The 20,618-nt window shown below is 37.3% G+C and overlaps 1 protein-coding gene across 1 annotated transcript in view; it reads right to left on the bottom strand.

The window, feature by feature from the left end:
* The window catches only part of DNAH3 (dynein axonemal heavy chain 3), a 65,774-nt gene that overhangs the window by 27,974 nt on the left and 17,182 nt on the right, over positions 1–20,618 (bottom strand). The window contains exons 16-37 of the mRNA XM_080386646.1: positions 19,644–19,788; positions 19,168–19,379; positions 18,751–18,842; positions 18,217–18,331; positions 17,504–17,620; positions 16,074–16,253; positions 14,709–14,845; positions 13,813–14,014; positions 12,812–12,904; positions 12,393–12,503; positions 10,411–10,525; positions 9,797–9,995; positions 8,415–8,523; positions 8,021–8,134; positions 6,721–6,897; positions 4,730–4,821; positions 4,089–4,308; positions 3,134–3,268; positions 1,798–1,909; positions 1,008–1,249; positions 299–399; positions 115–220 (exon numbers count right to left, since the gene is read on the bottom strand). Coding sequence (XP_080242772.1) covers positions 115–220; positions 299–399; positions 1,008–1,249; positions 1,798–1,909; positions 3,134–3,268; positions 4,089–4,308; positions 4,730–4,821; positions 6,721–6,897; positions 8,021–8,134; positions 8,415–8,523; positions 9,797–9,995; positions 10,411–10,525; positions 12,393–12,503; positions 12,812–12,904; positions 13,813–14,014; positions 14,709–14,845; positions 16,074–16,253; positions 17,504–17,620; positions 18,217–18,331; positions 18,751–18,842; positions 19,168–19,379; positions 19,644–19,788 — 3,126 coding nt within the window. The remainder of the gene's footprint in view (positions 1–114; positions 221–298; positions 400–1,007; positions 1,250–1,797; positions 1,910–3,133; positions 3,269–4,088; positions 4,309–4,729; positions 4,822–6,720; positions 6,898–8,020; positions 8,135–8,414; positions 8,524–9,796; positions 9,996–10,410; positions 10,526–12,392; positions 12,504–12,811; positions 12,905–13,812; positions 14,015–14,708; positions 14,846–16,073; positions 16,254–17,503; positions 17,621–18,216; positions 18,332–18,750; positions 18,843–19,167; positions 19,380–19,643; positions 19,789–20,618) is intronic.

Genomic DNA, 20,618 nt, shown 5'->3' with positions numbered 1-20,618 from the left:
AAAGTACTTTAAAAAGTTTTGATTCTGCATGCCTGTCTTCAAGTGGGCAAACTGTGAGCATCACCTTAACATTAATCTTCTGAATTAGACCAATGTAAAAATTAAGTTTCGCACCAGCTCTCGGTGTTCTTCCTGCAGGTTTGAAGGCAATGTCTTCATGTAGGAATCCTTCAGTGGCTTCCAACCTAACTGTTGTGGGTCCATATAGACCATACCACACCTAGGAAGAACAAACAACTATGGTACAGGAACAGATGTGCAAGGTGGGACAGTTCAAGTTTGAATGCTTTCACATTACCTGCTGACAGTTGCTGGAGATGCCTCCTCCAAGTCTGCTGGCTCAAAGATTAAACTCATTTTTGAATTCATCTGAATTATTTCACCACTCATTAAGCATAGCTAGAAGAAGAGCATCACATAAACATGATCTAGTCATGTCAGTGCTGATCATCCAGTCAAAGTAATGACTGTCATAAAATCACTGAACATTCTACTTACTGCCACTCCTCATTCACTCATTCATATTCTCACAGCACGTATTTTCTGACCTTGTCTCAACTTTTCTACATGTTACTGTAATGGCTTGCAGAGACAGAGAACAATGCTCTATCTTTAGATAAATCTGCAAGGATAAGCAGTTATGCCCTACAGCTTTTTTCTTTTTTTTTTTTTTTTAATATTTGTTCACTAAGTAATTTAAGCAAGTTCAGTGTTCAGTAACAGAACTGAGTTTATATATTTCAGTTTCCTAAAGGGTCAATAAAAACCCCTCAGTAAGCAACCTGATTTCAATAAAGCAGGAGCAAGACAAAGCTTCTAGCGAGAAGTAACAGCTTAATATCATCTAATAAACCCACTCGTGTAACTGGGGAAAAAAGCAATGCTTTTAAGCACATCTGCCTTTCCTGAGTCTCACACCTCCTTTGACCAACATGGTAATAATATTGCTAGTACTAAAATAAAGTACGTATATTAAAGGACAAGGTTACTGGCAAAAGTTAGGCTACCTTTTTATTATCATCCAGCACAGTGTTCAAGTTTTCTATCCAAACTGCATCTACTGGGCCATCAAAAACAATCCACTTCCGATCATCTGTGGTAGAAGATGCTTGTTCCCTGAAGGCATTTGCAAGAACTCCATCTGTCCACTCATGGCTTACAGGATCAAAACCGCCATACAACTGTCCCATAGTAATTGCTTTGGGATTAATAACTTTGTATTCAACAGCATATTCATCCATGGATTTTGCTTTGTAAAAAGACAAATAGATGAGCTTGAGAATTTGATAGGTTAGTTTCATTCAGCAATGAAAGTACAGAACCAGATTCTTGAGGATCCTGGTTTAGCTGCCCAAGGCAAAAAAAACCCAGACATTTTGCAGCTAGGTAGCGGTAAGTATGAAATTCTGTTACTTGTACAAGGAAAGTACAAAGTCCTATGTGCAAAAGCACATTAAAAAAAAGAAAAAGCAGAGCAGAATAGATTTTATATGTTTATGCGAGCTACTTACAATCTTCCTATCAGAGCCAGTTTTTTCAAGAGTATTATGCACAAATACAATGCTTAACAAAATTCAGAAAAGCATAAATACATTAGTATGTTTTACTATTCCAGTAAATGCAGACAAAAATACTTTCACACAAATGTATCAGACAAAAATAGCTCAACGAATAGAAATGTTCCAGTTGAGAAAGCAGAATATAGGACAATTAATAAACTGGGCATATTTCCACAAAGGAAAAACATTAGTCATAGAATTAACTTCATTTAATGTGAAGTTTGTGGCTGAACATTACCTGCACACAAATCGCCAAGGGCTCCAGCCAGCACTTTGTACGCACAGGTCTTTCCACTCAAAGGATCTCCAACAATCATGAAACCATGGCGCACTAGCATCATTTCATATATCTGTATCAGTGACAAGAGACTGGCTCTTTAACATAGAACAAAACCAGGCATTATGTTTATGAAACTTGAGGCATCTCTCCTGCACTCAGATGTGACAGGACAAAATATCAGCCAAATATCTGCACCAAAGCATTAACCCAAATCAGAAGGCAGTGTTATTACGGCACTGATATAATTTAGGAAGTCACTGCCTCCAGACATCCTCCCTTCCTCCTTGCTAAATGTCATCCCTCAGCTGTAACAGCATCATTGTACAGGGTGTGAATGCACTAACCAGACACTGCAGAACACAGCCCGGTGCAAAAGCCTGAACTGAAATCAACGGTTACCAATGAAGCTAACACAAAGGGACTGAAACTACAGTTCTGAGGATGTGTCATATGACTGGTCCCACAGAGGCTGACTTTGGACTGCAAGAGTGGAAACTTGTTCAGTCACCCCACAAGATCTTGCCAGAACTCAGGTCAAAGCCTTCAGATCACCTTCAAACAGAGCTGTAAGAAGAGCCACTCAGAAGATTTAAAAATCTCAGGTTAAGGCAGGTATTTTCTGGTTGAGCTTAAATTCCTAATGAGTTAACACTACCCCTATTTAAATGAAAGATAAAGCATGGTTTGCAAAGCAGCATAAACCAAGTCTGAACATAAGCCATGAAATCTGAACTGCTGCTGAAGGGCCCCCTCATGATCCTGCCCCAAGGCCATGCGTTTTTGCCCTTGACATTACACTGTCACTATGCTGCACTACTCAAAAGAAAAAAAGTTAAGCATTTTTTTAAAAGGTCACCAATAATAGTAAATGGGAGACCAATGGGAACCAAGAGCTGAAGGTGAAGCATAAGCAAGAGTGCAAAATGTCACCTCTTTCAAGACTTCTCAAGGAGACTATGAGCAGACTGGGAACAGGGCCTGACTCCCAGTCCAGAATTCTGTTCACTAGACTATGCTGCCTCAGCTAGTAATAGACTCAGTTTAATTTTCTGTCCTGAACCATAAGATCTACAATGCAGGTGCACATATTAGCTCCTTCACAGTCTGGCTGAATTAAAAAATTGCTATAAGCAAAGCAAGCTTTTACTGCATGATTTTTACTCAGCAAAAATAGGCTGTTTGCAATATTTTATTAACTGATTGTGGAAACCATTACGTATTCATTCATGTCACAGACAGTGAAGAGTGTTTCTGCTCTCACCCTCTTCTTCCCCAGAAGTATGAGAAAATAAACCTGAATAATTTTTCCAATGAACCATGGAACTGGTTGAAGATTCATTTTTTTTATATTTTCAGTTAGTGCCTTGACAAACAGGTCGTAATCTGGTATAGGAAGAACCACTCCAGGAAACAGGTCAGATATGATGCCCTGATAAGGAAAGGCAGAATAGAACACTATTTAAACACAGATTACAAAAAGGAAAAATTCCAAAAGCATAAAAATCTACAAGTAAAATAACACTCATACAGTTAAGAGAAAAAATCCTCAGCTGGAAAAAACTAACTTCTAGGCAAGCTGTAGCCACACAAAATTCTGTATGCATAAGACAGAAACGAGTGCCTGCACTTCTTATACACACACTGGTTTTGTAAAAAGGAGGCTTAACCTTCTGCAAATTTGCCTCAAAAAGCATTACAGGAAAGGGTGTGAAAGTGACTGAAAGAATTTTAGTGATTAAAGAGAAGGCTATGTGTGCTGAAATTTCAGAGCAATGACTCCGTGTGTGCTTGTAACCTATCTTTTATGTCTTTAATATTGATTGCTGTGTAGCTCAACACAGTCTTTATTTTCTATCAAAGCCGTATGCAAACAGGAACTTCCTCATTTTCATCCTGGCTTCAAATTTCTAGTTGAACTTAATTTAGTTGCCCACATCTCTTTTGCAACACAAAGCTAGAATTCAAACTCCAAAGAATGGTTTCCATGAATGAAACAGCAAAAATAACTTCTAGAAAGATACCTTGTAAAGTATTTTATAGAATAACTTAAAAAGACCACTGAAAGTTTGTTTTTCAAAATAATCCCAACACCACCAAAGAGTGCAGACAGATCAGTGGACTGAAATAACTACACTAATGTAGCAGCATCTAGATCAAACTGTTCTAAATTAAGACAATGACCTGTTTCTGAGGCGCTTATAATGGACCTCATCAACACAAAACTGAAATACACCAGCCTGACCGCTTACCTGAAACAATGGCACATCCTGTGCCAAGAATTTGGCCAAGTTAACATCCAGCAAAGCCCGAAGTAACAATACACTTTCATTTTCAGTTGGGTACTTCAGTTTTAAGTTTCCTGCAGCTGTCAGGACAGATTTAACAGCACGCATTCCATAATCATAGTGATGCTGAGATGACAACTGCTCAGAGCACAAACGGTAAGTGGCAACAATTTTCTGGGCAAGACTGTGGATATTAAAATATCACATGTAAAATGAAAATATCTCACCATGCAAGGAAAATAATTTAAGTACCTATATACACACAAAGTAACTGCAGTGATTATCAGACATGTTAGCTGACAAGATGGCCCAAAACACCTAGGAAGTAAAACTGTAGATTCTGCCATGCCAGAGAACGTGTGTGCCATTTAGGCATTCTGTTTGATATTATGATACATTTTGCAAATGATCCTGTGTAGAGGTGCATATCTGCCAACGTGAAGCGGTAAATGAGAATTGATGATAAAAGAAATTAAAAAGTACTTTCTGGAGAAACAGAACATGGACAGCCTTCCAGAATGACATGCCTCAAACACACATATATGCCTTACAGAGGAATGAGGTATATCAGACTCAACTGATGTGGAAAATTCAGCATGTCTTACCTCCGAGAGTCCAAAAATCCCATTGAATAAAGTGAAATTTCTCCAATCAAAGCATAATCTGGAACCATCATGGCAACTGTTCGGAACAGTGCCTGTAAGAAAAGAAGATACAAGCTTAGATGATGGAATATGGTAAGATATGTGCTTGCTTTTTAAGAATAGTATCTCTCTATAAATTCATGAGCTTCTAGAATTCAGGAATCATCAGAAATCTATGAGATTGCATTAATATTTTATTCTATTCTATTATGATCTTATCAAGAGGTTCAAGGGGCTGTACTGAGCACTGCAGGAACGAATGTATAGAAAGTCACAATCCTAAAGAACTATTAATAGAAGAAAGGGAGGTGTCATTCATCTCACTTTTATAATAGGCAAACTAGAACATGGTGTGGTTAATGTCTTGTAAAATGTCACAAAAAAAATGTGGCAAAGCTTGGAAAAGAACTAGGACCACATCAGTCTCTCTACAGTATCTCAGCAACTTGCAAAGTTATAATAAATTTAAATTGGGATTTGGACCGCCAAGCCACTGTAAACCAGGAGAACTTCCACTTAGAGTACAGTTAAAGCTGTGAACTGCTATCAGTATGATTAGACTGAGACCTTTCATCTGTGCATTATGTACAATCCTTAAACACTAAGGCTTAGCAAAAAGCACAGCAGAATACACTTGAATGGGTTATCAGCATCTGTGGCCATGGAGAAGCCCATGCCAGAGCTGGTACATCTCAAAGCAACTGTGGCTGTGCATAAGTCTATGCTGCAGCAAGCACACCCCTGGGAAGAGATTGTGGCTCATAGATAAGGCTCCACTTGAGGCAGGTACACCCCTAAGGGACTGCAGTCTGTGGCTAAGTCCAAGCCAGAGCAGGGGCAAGGGGAGGAGTTTATTGCGGCGTTTTAACATTTGACTTATCCTATTGTCTGGTCCAAAGGGACCAGGCATGGAAACTGTAATGGAAATACCTTTAAATTCTTGTAACCCAGGACTTGAATTTCATGTTACAGGAAACCCCTTGTTACTAGCTAGGTGAGGAGCAACAGGAGGAGTTGTTACAATCTTAAACCCTACAACCTGGCTCAAAGGGACCGGAAATGAAGACTGTAACGAGAATACTTTTAAATTGTTGTAACCCATTATTTGAGTTGCATGTTATAGGAGTTACTGTAGCAGGAACCACCTGAACCAATGGCAGACAAGCCTTACGAGAAACAGTATAAGTGCAGCAGTAACCCAACCTGAGCTAAGCCCAGTAACTCCACACAACACACCAGCTCTCCTGTCCTAAGTGACCATCATAACAGATGGAGCCCAAAGTCATGGATTAAATTAACTCAATGGACATTTTGTGGACATTTATGGATATTTTACAGGCATTTCACAAGGGTGGTCCATAGACTAAGGGAATGATATCTGCATCTTATAACAAAGGACAGGAAAGGTGGTGATGGGTAATGAGGATGTACGGGTTCATGTGGGACCACCAGCAGGCAAGTATTCAGCCATGTCCAGGAAAGCAGGGCTCCATCATCTGTAACTGTTACTTGGGAAGACAAAACGCCAAAACTCCAAACATGCTCTCCTTCCTTCTTCTTCCCCCAGCTTTATATGTGATCATGACATCATCATACGGTATGAAATATCCCTTCAGTCAGCTGGGGTCAGCTGTCCTGGCTTTGTCCCCAGCTAGCTTGTTGTGCACCCCCAGCCTACCTGCTGGTGGTGCTGGGTGAGAAGCAGAAAAGGCCTTGACTCTATGTAAGCACTGCTCAGCAATAACAAAAACATTCCTGAATTATCAACACTTTCCAGCACAAATCCAAAACACAGCCCCATACCAGCTACTGTGAAGAAAATTAAATCTATTCCAGCCAAAACCAGCACATCACTGTATTATTTGATTGCTGCCTTGCTTTTCTTATTACAATAGACCAAAACTTGCATATTCTGTTAAATATCTACAAAAAAATCAGGATTCCAGATTTACCTTCAGATTATCAGGCAGCTCTGCTCGTCCAGCATACCCAGGATTCATCGTGATAAACACAGCACATGTAGGATTAAGAGAGATCTCTGTCCCTTCAAAGATGAATGTTCTGAGTTTGCGAGTAATAGCTTGCTGGATGCTAAGTATTTGTTGGGCAACTACAGATAATACTTCAGCCTAATACAGACAGAACAGATTGGAAAACATTAGAAACTCCGAGACAATATAAAATGGTTTTGTTTATATATTTTGATGGCTATATTTGCATTCCTCTGGCTCAAAATCACCCTGTGACTGATAACTGAGCCTAAATATTAGCTGCCTATTGAAGCGGTCCTCTGCAAGTTAGCGCAACCATTCCCTACTCAACCAACTAGGCAGGTAGCAGAGGCTTCTAAAAAGCCTGCACAGGGAAATATGTGCCTGAATGTTGTAGACATTAAATTAGTGGGCAGGAACTCCCTCTGGAGGCCTCCAAAAGCACTTTCATCTCAGACAACATAAAGAATTTAGGCTCTTCAGAAAGACTGATTCACTCAGTGCCCCAAATTAAGGGTAAACGTAAAGAATGGGTAACACAGCCTAGCACCAATTCTCAGAGCTTTAAAGTCTCAAGGTAACAGAATATTAGAAAATGAGAATGCTAACACACGAATTCATTAAAAAACAAGTTACAGCAGACAACTGGAGAAATCAAGGTGTTAAAGATGCTAAAAGTAGAACTCTATGGAATTTCCACTTTTACTAGTACTTAAATCTAATTGCATCAAGATAACAATAAACTCATTCAAAGTCATTAGTCACCAAATTAAAAAAACAAACCCAAAAATTCAGAGTAAGACCAAGGAGGGGATTAGATGTGTCTGGTTATAGAGCCAGTTAACCAGGTCACTCAGTTAGTGACACTTGGCTAGTCACCACAGGAATCCCTCCACTGGGATTTGCCTGTCTTGTGCTGAACACAGACAAAAGCAGCCCCACAGCTTGATTTCTCAAGGAGAAGAGAAGGACAGTTCTCTTTCAACAAATGAGTGTCACATACAAAAGAGGAAATTGCACAGGAACAATTTTTTCAGCTAAAATAACACAGAACACAAGATTTCTGCAACACAGCACACGTAGGCATGTGCTCCTACAGCAGGCAGCTCAGTACCTATTTCTGTGTCAGTGATCATCGAAACCAAGAAGCTATACTACAACTAAAAGTAGATTAGCAATAATGCTGTCATGTCTGAATCTAAAACTTCTTGTGTCTTAAATTAAAGATTTACCATTTTATTTGTCTGAGTTAACACATTACCTCAATTCTATTGAACTCATCAAAGCAGGACCATGCACCAGACTGCGCCAGTCCCTTAAAGAACTTCCCCATTGCCTTGTAGTCGAGACCATCAGAGCAATTAAAGACCACACACTACAACAAAACCACAAAGAGAACATCTCTCAGTATTAACATAAAGTCCACTATAAAATTCTTAGCATATAAAATGGGAAGGGATTATTATTGCTAACATTGGATTATAAAAATAAAATGCCATATAGTCACAGTCCTAAACGTGTGCTTCTTACCAGCTATTTCTATGAATAAAGAATAGTTACCGAACAAGTAGTACTTCCTCAAGAATGAAATTTCAAGAAATATCTACATATCCAAACATAAACAATGCAAAGAAAAAAAGTTTGTATTTTGGTACCTGCTTAGCTACTGCTTTTGCTAGATCTTTTGTTGTTTCTGTTTTGCCAGTCCCAGCAGGTCCTTCTGGAGCACCACCAAGATTTAATTTCAAGGCACCCATTAATGTCCTACATAAACAAGAACACAGGCATTAAAAATAGTAAACTTTAACAACAGATTGTTTCTGAAGGGATGGATAAGTATTTTCTGATACGTTCATATACTTCCCAACTTCGTAGCTTGCCCTAAAAATACCCCAGTATCGTCTCATAACTGATTTCCAATTGTGGAAGCTCCATTCACCCACTCTGCCTACAAGGAATGTCAAGGCTTTGTGTTACATGCATCCACCTCATATATCCTGAATTACACAAGCAAATGCACAGTGCCATAAGCAAAATGACAGAGTTTGCATAAAGCACGTTCACCACATGGCACTCCTCACGACAAGAACTTGAAGCTGGCTTCATAAATGAAGTCAATCTTTAGAAATGGCTAAGAAAGTATAAAATTTCTTTCATAAACCTGGGAATCACCTTGCTCTCAAAGTGATTTTCATATTAAAAATGAGATCCCTGTGAACACTGCACGAGTGGTCTGACTATTTTACAAAGCCTCATTCAAAGCCTTTGCCACCAAAAATAACTTAAATTGTGCTGATTAGAATCTGTTTGCTCATTGCTTGTACTGAAACTGCATCTGGCACAGCTGACTGTGTAGTCTTAGTTTAGATTGAGCTAATCCTAATGAAAACTACCCCAATTTACAGATAATGCACCAGCCACATGGCTCCTTCAACACCACTGCGAATGCCAAAAGATTAAGCATTTACCAGCACGGGCATTAACATAGGCACTTTACTACAAGTGCCCTCTACATGATGGTGAGTTCACAGCTCACAGCTGACCTTTGTCTCCCAGGGCTCACCAGAAGTGAAATACCAAATGCCCTTGAATACTTCAGCCTTGGGGGATGAAGTATTCCCATTTCAACCTCTTGCAAGCAAGGGAAGGAACACGAAGCTAACTGCATTCAAACATCTATGAAGGGCTCTGTAATTACCTAATTTATTTTACAGGCAGGCTGTATGTCTTACTTCAAAGAAATTAATTGACCAGTGCTACTGTAGAATTCTTCACAGTTCCAGTACCATCAGCTGCCAACCCTTTTCAGAAGCACATTCTTGGATACAACAGAGACTATTACTCTACTGGTGTAGAAACCTATACATTGTAAATATTTTACCACATTTGGGTAAAGAAGATATGTAAGATTTGGCTCTAAAATCTACAGGAAAATCTTAGCTGCTGAGGTTCCTGTTATTAGTAACTATAACAAATGAAAGTAAATACAGGCCAATCAAAAACATGAAAATATTATTCATAGACAACATGGCTTTACCTATAACATCGATCTGTTAGCGGGGTTATCACCAGACGTAGAGAATTGCCCAAATATTCATAACCATATTTAGCTTCTGTTGTAATCATTCGCACTATTACATCCTTCTCTTCCCAGTAGTATCTCAGCTGAGAAATCCACTGGAAGTCATTCAGATCTGTGATTTTGTCTTCAACTAATTTTGCAACCACATCACGAGCTGCAGAGTAAGAGACAAATTTTTTGAAAAATTCTTCTTGAAAAATTGAAAAATACTTCTACTGTATTAGTTTACTTAAAACAATGTGTAAGTAAACTAGCATTTACTTATAGCTATGAAAAGTAAATCAACACTTAGAGTAGTAGGCTGGCTTTCATTTTAGAAAGGAGTCTGCATCTGTTTTGCATAAAGAATCCACTTAATTTGAACTAGATTCCAGTGCCTGTTCTAAGTAGACACAAGATGGTTGTGCAGGACTGAGAAATCTCCATTTTCCCAAAGACAATGTGAAATAACTCTGTAAAAGTTGTTTCAAGTTAAAGAAAGCATTTTAGCTGCCTCTTTCAAATAGTTCAACCAACGAATAGCAGCACTGCCCCAGATTTAATGAGAGTACCAGCAACTGCACATTTACCATGCACGTCAATGACAGTAAGAGCTCCAAGTGTCAGCCGGGCTCCACTGGACAGCTTTCCTCTCACCAACTCAACAACGTCCCCAATTTGTAGATTGCTCTTCTCCAAGAAATCCTGTCACAGAAACAGAACATAGGCATTAATGCAATGCTGTAGCTAGCAGTTCCTCAGCTCCCGTGGGTGCAGTCATTGGAGACAGTCCTTCCAAGAAAACATAATAATGGAAGTCCAGGCGTTACACAAACATTTAACATTCTTTTTCATATACTGACATTTTATTTTACTATGAAAACTTCAAAAAGCTTTATGGCCTGAAAGTAGTATAAGCAGAAGTCTTATCTTCCTAATAGGAATGACAAAATTCTACGATAGGAGATGAGCAGATTCCCTCTGTTGGGTAAATTTGGATTAGATTTCTTCTGTAAATTAGTAGTAAATTGTAAATTAATAAAATTAATAGAAATCTAAGCTTCTCCTAAATTTACTGTAAAAATTTTAAATTATTTTATTATTATTAAATGAGAAAGTTTAATGAAACAAAAGTTTAATTTAGTTTTAATTAATGACCTGGACAACAGGACAGAGTGCACCCTCAGCAAGTCTGCAGAGGATACAAAACCGGGAGGAGTGGTTGACAGACCAGATGGGTGTGCTGCTATTCAGACAGACCTCAACACACTGGAGAAATAGGCAGACAGGAACCTTGTGAAGTTCAACTAAGGGGAAAGTCCTGTATCTGAGAAGGAATACCCCCCATGTGCCAGTACATGCTAGTGGCCAACCAGCTGGGAAGCAGCTCTGCAGAACACCTGGATGCTGGTGGACACCAAGACAAACATAAGCCATCAATGTGCCCTTGAGACAAAGAAGAGCAACAGCATCCTTGGCTGCATCAGGAAAAATATTAGCGGCAGGTCAAGGCAGGTGATCGATCCTTCCCCTCTAGTCAGCACTGCTGACACCACATCTGGAGTACTGGGTCAGTTCTCAGCTCCTCCACAGAAGATGGGCATGGGCATACTGGAGCAAGTCCTCCTTTAGTTGGCCCTGCTTTAAAGAGGGGTTGGACTACATGATGTCCAGAGGTCCCTTATATTATGTGATTCACTGTTCTGTGACTCCTTCTCATTTTTCTTAACCTATGGATTGTTTAGGATATTTTCTTTGAAAGAAATAAATATTTTCTGACTGGATAAGTGGAGTAAGATCTTCAAATGGTATTAAACAACATAGGCAAGTTAAACCTAAGATATTCAGCAAGGGTACCGAAACAAAGACCTAATATTAAAATGTAGTATTTGGTGTAAAGTTTATTAACACTTTTCTATTTCCACATTTAAAAATAAGCTCAAACACTGTTAACTCTGTTGAGAATTAATCCCCAAATAAATCCTCATCCACCTAGCTCAATTAGCATCAGCCAAAAACCCACTGAACAAATTGGAAATTATTTCCATTAATTGAGCATGCATTTGATTAGCCTCAATTAAGTAATACTTAACTGCCGTGATGATAGAGACACTACAAACACATAAAAAAAGTCTCTTGTATGAAACAACAAACTTTGCTGCTGCACCTTTATCACCAGGAAAATCTAGCAATAACAAGACAAATAGCTGCGCCATTCTGTAAAGAGAGATTTCTGCCTGCACGTTTCCCTGGGGCTTCACATGCAAAGACAGGCGTTAGAAATAAAAATACACAGTGTTTAACAACAGTCTATCACTTTTTGTTTGGCACTTTTATTTACACCAGTATCACTTGTAAATGTATACATGTAATACAATTTCCTTCAGTGGAATTTCTCCTGATACACATCATGGTAAATGAGACACAAGAAAAAAGGAAACAGAAAATAAAGCACGCTGCATAAGTAAATTGTAGTATGTTGTTGAGTGAGGATCTTCTTTGCTAGAAGCAGCTTTTTATTAATTAATCAAAGTTTAGTGCTTAGAAATAGAAAGGTAGAAGAAAATCTTACCAGTAAAGTTCCTTTCCTTATAGCCTCAGACACTTCTTCTGTCCAGTAAATGGATGAAACACAAATAACCACCTGTCCAGGCCACTGAAGTACCCATGTTTTTCGAGGAACCTTAAACAAAAAGATCCATTCCAGACACAAGAAGTCATATAAACACATTAGATTATAGCACTGATAACAGTTACTTTCCCCAAATTTCTTTTGTCTCATTCTGTAAATAAATGAGAATCAGCATGGAAAACTTTAATACTTTTTCTTCAAGAAATTCAAAGTTAAAACTTCAGACTAGTACTACTGAACAAAGACAGCTGTATTCCCACTTAGCTTCAAACATGTTTCCCTGGTTAAGAATTTCAGCAACCTATTCATATACAGTTGCTTATGAAATCTATTTTATACTGTAAATCAGGAACAATTACCTTGACATATCCTTTTATGCCATCTTGAATAATTTGTCTTACACTGGCCAGCATCATTTCCTCTACTTGCAAAAGCCATTTTTCTACCATTCCCTTAAAAAAAAAACAACAGTTAAGAATCAATACACATTTCCTGATTATATTCCTCTTACAGAACAAATCCTTTGAAATGTGTTAGGCTTCAATATGCTTCCTTCTGATCTGGGTGTGGTATATAGGAGGAAGAAAGGTTTAAATTTCCCAAATTCTGATGGGCAACACAGCAGTTCAACACTGCCTGAAGGCAGGTATATCAAGCTAACTCTAAAGACAATCCAGCTGAAGGAACAGCTGGACATGTTTCATATAAGCATAAACTAAAAATACACATCACAGATTGCATGGTAAGTTAAACTTGATCATTTTAACCCAGGGCATGTTTTCTTCCTGGAAGATTAAGGGAAAAAGGGTATCTAACTCACAACACACCCCACCTTTTATCTCTTTTTGGTTACCATACAGCAATTCAGCTCCATACTTTTACATTGAGAACAGCAGAAAAAGCTGGAACTGAGACAGAGCATTAGTTCAAAAGGGTTCTGAGTAGAAATAGTAGCATTATAAGTTCTGAAAACTAATTCTTCACTGCCAGGCATTCATTTTTCCCTCATTTCTCTCTGTTTCAGCCATGCTGTGCAATGTTACATATATGTGTGTATATATATGTGTGTGTCTGTGTGTTTATAAATCTATATATATTATCTATCTATCCATCTACATCTAAGAAGTAGTAAGTGCATAAAGCTGCGGTAGAGTGCCTAAAGGAATTTACTGCAAAACCAATATGCCATCAAACTTTTTGTAGGAAATCCTTTTTGTTCTAGAATACCAGTCTGCACTGTCACTTCCTAAACACCTTTCATGATCTGATCCTAAATTTTTTATACCTCCTTCCTTCCAAAACATACACTTTAGGCAATGTATTAATCTAACATCATACAGTAAAAAAGAAAGAAAATTACTTTTGCATTCACTGGATAGATTTTATCTATGAAAGGAACACTTTCTTTCTCTGAACTGATCATGCCTACGATCTCCATATCTTCTGTGAACTCCAGTTTAGCAATTCCTTCAAAACACTTCTTTAAATGCGGTTGTACTCGAAGGGGATCCTTTGTTTCAGACAGTATTTCAAGCAGCTCATCATTAGACAGGAAAAAGAATCTATCAGAAAAGTACAATTAGTGAACTTGCACTTTCCAATCATGAAAATTGTCATTAACAATCTATTAATGCAAGACAGATAGAATTGTTTTTATTGTTGCTTAGGACACTAGTACAACAGAAAAGAAATTACTATCTCAAATCTCCTTTCTTAAGTATTTTTTTAACATTATAAAACTCATCGCACCTGTTTTTTCAGAATTTCAATATGACCATCCTTTTATGATGAGAAAGACAGACAGGTTCTCAGACTTATTCAGAAAAGCCCAGATATAACTATGCAGCCAGTAAGTACTTTGTAAAAGCATAGAATCCTGTTCCTCATAATCATATATAATTCCTACCACACACCTTTGCTCAACTAAAAAGGGTAGGGCAGAGACATAATCGCAAATCAGACATGGGAAGTTAGCAAGTTCCTTTAAAAATGCCCTGTAAGTGATAATGTCTTTCTAATCATAAGTTTATGCTGTGCTAGACAGATTTTGCCTCCCCACCTCTGCCTGTCCCTGGCATTGCAAATTTAACTGCAGCCAAGGCAAATTAATTATGTCTGGAGAAAGGAACAGATTTTAAATTTTTTGTTGCACTGGACTGTCCCCCACGTGCATTTATAAAATGAGACTTTTCAGTTCAGTAGAAATTATTTGAAATGGCTTTCTGTCTCTAACCTAGGCCTGTTTAATTAATTTACCTTGGGAAAAATAATCTTTTCTTCTCCAAGTAAGTATTCAATCCTTTTTGAATGTCTTCTAAGAGAGTATTTGCTTCCTCAAGTCTGTCTAACAGCATGGGTTGTTCAGTTGCTGCAAGTACCTTTGTGTCTTTCACCTTTGTAAAAACAAATACACAGCAAAAACTGTTAAAAGTTGCAATAGGTTTGTACAGTAACATTGTTATCACCAATCACAAATCTATATATTATTCCCTGTAGTGTGCCTTCATGTTATTAAATATATCTGCATTATTTGATAGGTTTCCTTTCCAGATTGTCAATTTCACCAATCTGAACTTTACAGACAATGATGCAACAACGAAATATTCACAGGAATTAAAATCTTTGGCACTTGCTCCTGTGTCTTGAGCCTGCTACATTTTTTTCCATTCACAAGTAAGTTCTGCCAAACTGAGCCACAGTACATGACAATTATTCTCTGTCCTTGCCACCTAGGTTGCATTTTTTCTTTCTGATAACACTACTTGTAATTTGAAAGGACACACCTATTTCAGAACAGGCTTCATCATTCACCAAGTCTGAGATGTTAGACGGGTCTCAAGTTCTATTTAGTTTATTCTGATATTATTCAGATATATTCAGAAATTCAGATAATAATATCTGATTATTTCAACACCTTTAATTCGCAAACACACACCTTTAATTCGCAAACACACACTCCCTATGTTTTTGACAAACACCTCAGCTCACACTACCACTAAGTATCTGGCCTCTTACCCAACTTCTTACTTACAGGGAACAGAACAGGATATGCAATTGCACTTACTATCCCTATTACCTTATCCTGACACACTATCATCTCAGTATATATTCATCAAAGTTTTGAATAACCATTCCCCCACATATTAGAGAACAATCATAGGCAAAAAAAAAAAAAAAAAATTAGTTGCTTTAATAATGTGTACACCTTAAAAGCCTAATGCAAAATCTAATTGTATCCAGAGAAGTCTTTCTACAAACTGTTAGTGAACTCTAAAGGAGGTCCTGAAAGCACAAACCATCCATCTTTCTACCTAATTCTGATAATTTAACCATACAAAAGCCAGAAAAATTAGAATTAAAATGTTACTTGAACTCTAATTTGTCCTGCAATATCCAGCCTTTACAGAAATCTCAAAGCAATCATGATACAATCTACCAATTTTACTGCAACACTAGATTTTGGTGGGCTGTAGGTAAAGGATTTTCCACTCCATATTATACATTCTTGTGACTTAAACACAAATATCAAGCTCCAGAAGAGCTAGTATATCTTCATGATAGTAATAATCATTTTACCAGATGGGGATAAAAACACATGCTTTTTTAAATGCAAGCACTTACCACTTGTGCCATAATATCCTTCCAGTATGAATCCACAACCCCGAACTTTCTGCCCTCTTCAGGCATTTGAGCTATAATGTCTTCTGAACTAAAAATTGGTTCCAAATACAACCATGTTGCCTGACATTTTAACCAGCTATCTAGAATATCCTGCATTAAACACAGCTTATCTTCCCAAGCCTGTAATGAGAACATTTGATATTTAAGCAAAATTGTATCAGTAATTAATCTATGCTGAGGAATCAGAGCACGAGTTGTTTGGTTTCAAATTAAAATAACAAAGAGAGAAAAATACCCACAGTTGAACAATTTTAAAAAACAGAAAAACTTCATTCTTCTAAAAACACTAACAAACACATGAAAATTTCTTATAAACAACAGATGTATTCTTTCACTAGCATGGTCTATGGAAAGTTGTGAGAGAACTGCCTAAATAGTGCAGAGATGACTAGCATGGCAATCCAGAATCTCTTCTTTTAATTCTACTGTTGTACTTTCTACCTTATCATCAATGAAATGATAAAAGCTTAACATGGTATTCAGCAGACTGAGTAAATGTCAGTTCACAGGCCCTATGTGGAGTGGGTTCAATGTTTGGCCCACCAGAAAAAGATATTTCATGCAACTCTAGCAGTACAAATCAGCAGTAAAAGCAGAGATTCCTTCTGAATAAAGAATCTCAGACCGCATTGCTTTTGTGACTTTGACAGCCTACACTGTAAGGGATATGCAGGGAATGTACAGCAGGGAGAAAACACAGCCGGCCTTTACTGTTCATTATTCTGCAAGAGGTACATGGAAATTGTTTAAGATAGCTCTGTATCAATCGTTCCTTTTCATTTCACTCAGCTTTACCTATGATTTGGCTAAAGTCCACAGGAAAGGATAGAATTTAGGTCTTAGCATTGCATACAAATCATCACTATTAGGCCAGAAAAAGTGATACTAAATACTGATGGAAAGAAGTCTCTTCTCTCTGCATAATCTTTCTATTAGAAATTCATCATCTTTAAGATCACATCTTTACAAAATAGTAGGACAGCTAAACAAATTTGAAACCCTTATGGATCATGCCAATAACAGAGGATTACAAATAAATTCTCTCTCACAGCTGAGACACCTATGTCTTTTTATACAATGCAGCAGGATTTGTTTAAATCAACTGACCCATTCCCAAAACATTCAGCTAAAACCCCATGCTTGCAATGACTAGATTAGCAATGCAATTACCATTTCTTTAGAGGTAAAGCAAGCTTTGCATACCATTGTCTGGAAACCATTAATTCAAAGCTCTTGAAGAAAAATATGAATGTGTGTTCTTAGAAACAGTTAAAAACTATATAACTTCTTATCACACCAAAACACCTTCAAGCACTTAAGGAAAGCTTATTACAAGACAAACAAGCTCAATCAAACCAGCTTTTCCTTACCTGGCATTCAGCTTCTATTGGTTTGATGAAGGGAGAGCCACACATTGTCTGAGTCTTAACAATGTGATCATCCAGCAAAAGCTGAATGTCATCAATTGCTGACAGGATGCTGGTGTTCTGTAAATACATCACATTTTGATAAGGGAAATGCCAGTTGCTTTATTTCACTGCTCTTAAGCCTCACATTCATGTGGCTTCCTGTTCCCCCCTTCCCTATGGTGGTTGAAGGTAAGAAAGCAGCAAGGCATTGAGAAAGCCTGCAAGATGTTTGAAGATATGAAATGGTATCTCCACTGTACATCTCTGTTTCGAAGGTCAAGAGATAGATTGTTTTATGAATGAGAAACTAGCCATGGATGCTAGTGACTTCTCACTCAACCTTTTGCAGTATGATTCTTATACCTTCAGGGCAAGTTAAAATTTCACTGCTGTCCAACTTTCCATACAACAATGAAGAAGCTCTCAGGCTTACAGTTTTGTTAGATTGAGTATGTTGAGATCACAAGTTACCCAGATACTAAGGTCAAAATATAAGGGGATATAGTAATAGATAAATAGTAGCAGAGACATTTGCCCAGGCTCTGGGGTATGATACCACTTTTCATCATGCCACAATGAATCAGGTGTAACTTCCCTTTAATATTTCTCAATTGGTATTCAGAATCAAAGTAATTCTTTTCAACAATATATATATTGATTTGGTGTTTACTCACAGTATCCCTGTACTTCACCAGATTGAACTGCATATTGTCCCACTCAAATTTCATTTTCTCTATCGATTTCTCTAAGGAATACTCCTTACTTGCAGCTGCTCCAATAGGTTCCAGCCTAAATTGAAATCAAACATATCTTTGAAATGTTTTTGCAACATAGCCAAAGAGCAAAAAAAAGCAGTTGTAAGTAGAGTTGCATATCAGACTACAATTCATATGAATTTGTTAATAATATCATAGCTTTTATTTCAAGGAATATTTTTTTGCACTTCCAGGGTCACCAAGTTAGAGATATTAATATTAATTTGAAGATAAATATAGACAGAAAATTCTGACTGGGCACATAAAGTGGATTAGGAATATGACTGGTTTTTGGTGCTTTTGTGCTACAAGAATAATTGACAGTTCTATCCATAGCTTGATAAAATACAGCTGATTTTACAGCACATTCTAACTGCACACAAAAAGCCTATTAGCTGGTATCTGACATATGAAATACAGTGACTATGTAAAAAATGAGAATAAACTTCTTACTGATCAATGTATTTTGAGAGTCCAAATTCCAACATGTTTTTTAGAGTAGTAGTTTCATTAGGTCTGATCTCACATCCTACAATTTCACTAATCTGAAAATAAAATACGAATTAAAATCTATTACCAAGATGCATGTTTGTAACAGACTTCTCAAATGGCAAGAAATAAATGCTGAAGAAGTATTAATGCAACCTCCTAATTTGCTTTTCCACCATAAATTATTAACTCAGAGAAGGTCCTGTCTGTACCACTACAAATTTCAAAACGGGTTCTATCATGTGACAGGATAAAGGCTCTTCTTATTGTGAAATACAGAACTATTACCATATTTCACAGTACGAAATATATAAAGTAGTATAGTGAACGGCTGGTTTCTGTGGTAGAGTACCCTCAGAGTTAAAGCAGAGTTTCAAGTACCTGCTTCCAATGTCTCTCCTTCACTCCACGATTGCAGGCAATTGACAGGACAGGAAGATGCTGTTTAAATTTATCAAGCTTAAACTTCATAGTTTCTGCTAAGCGTCTAGGCCCAGCCAGATCTGGAAAACTCTTACTGAGGTTGTACATAGTCCTCCACATAGTTCCAATTTCTTCATTAATTTCATCAGCATTCAACTTCTGGAGAGATCCTGAATACGACAGCATAAAAAAAGGAGTTTTCCAGGGTGGTTTATCTATCGGTATTTAGAATAATTCTCCTTTAAATGGAAATCAATTGTGTTACAAAAAATGATCTTAATGCAAAATCCAATTCAACAACTGCATTTCACAGTTTAACAGCATTTATTTCTTCAAAATTTTCTCACAATTAATCAGCCTCTTCAGCTTCTACTTAACTGACTGAAAAATGACATGTTTCATCAAATCAAATGAAATGAACATCAAAGCCTCACCATTCATCCATTCCTCAGATTTGGTATGGAAATTATATGCTGTAATCCAAAGTTGCTCAAAACGTTGTTTGTTTGCAATTATAGCTTGCAGTTGAGGAAATAGACTCTTCTCCAGCCCAAGTAACTCTTCTTCTTTATGAATAGCCTTTAAGGGGAAAAAAATATGTTTTTTAAAAAAACATATCTTATTTTCATCAAAAATTCCTACTGTTTTTTATACTTTTACATAGGTAATATTGAATACAGTTTTTTAAAATGTCATAAAGACAGCCAGATTTGTAGATTTAGGCCTGTAGAGTTTAGGTAAATAAGACAAATGTGTTCTTGAAAATTCCCTTAGGTATTTGTATCTTTTACTACTCAAATATAAAAGTATGTTTCTATTTTAAATAATGCACCATGTCATTCAGTGAAACCAAGGCTCACAAGTCACCAACCCACTTTGAAACCGGGATGTAAGCTCCTCAGTCACATAGGCTTATAGGATGTATTTTTTAACTTGTGATTATTTCTTTCTGTGACAGAAAGATCTGGGAGTTCCAACCAAAACAGACATTAATTGCTGTGCTTATTCATGGTAAGATACTGTCTTTGTCCAAAAGACCTTACAGTATAAATCAATGTGCAAAGATTTAGAGTTAAAAAAAAAAAGTATTGCCTTCTTCATTTTACAGGTAGGGAGGTGAAGCACAGAGAAATACTGTCTGAAATGCAGACACTGAATTCAGATTGAGTCCCAAGTCTGCGCTTTTACGATGCCAACAGACCTTTCATAAAACTTTTAATCACTCAATGTGAGATGCAGGCAGAGAAACATAAGTATTGACATTCCAAGACAAATTTTAACTTCAAGTATTCACTAAGCTGTTTGTCATGTCATTTAAATTGTGTGGATACACCCCTCATCAGGATCATGTATTGAGAAACTTTAACTTAATTACTTACTCTGATCTACCTATAACAACGTATCAGTGC

Source organism: Falco punctatus (genome assembly GCF_963210335.1).
Source record: "Falco punctatus genome assembly, chromosome: 4".
NCBI lineage: Eukaryota > Metazoa > Chordata > Aves > Falconiformes > Falconidae > Falco > Falco punctatus.
This window is presented reverse-complemented; position numbering and strand designations above follow the sequence as displayed.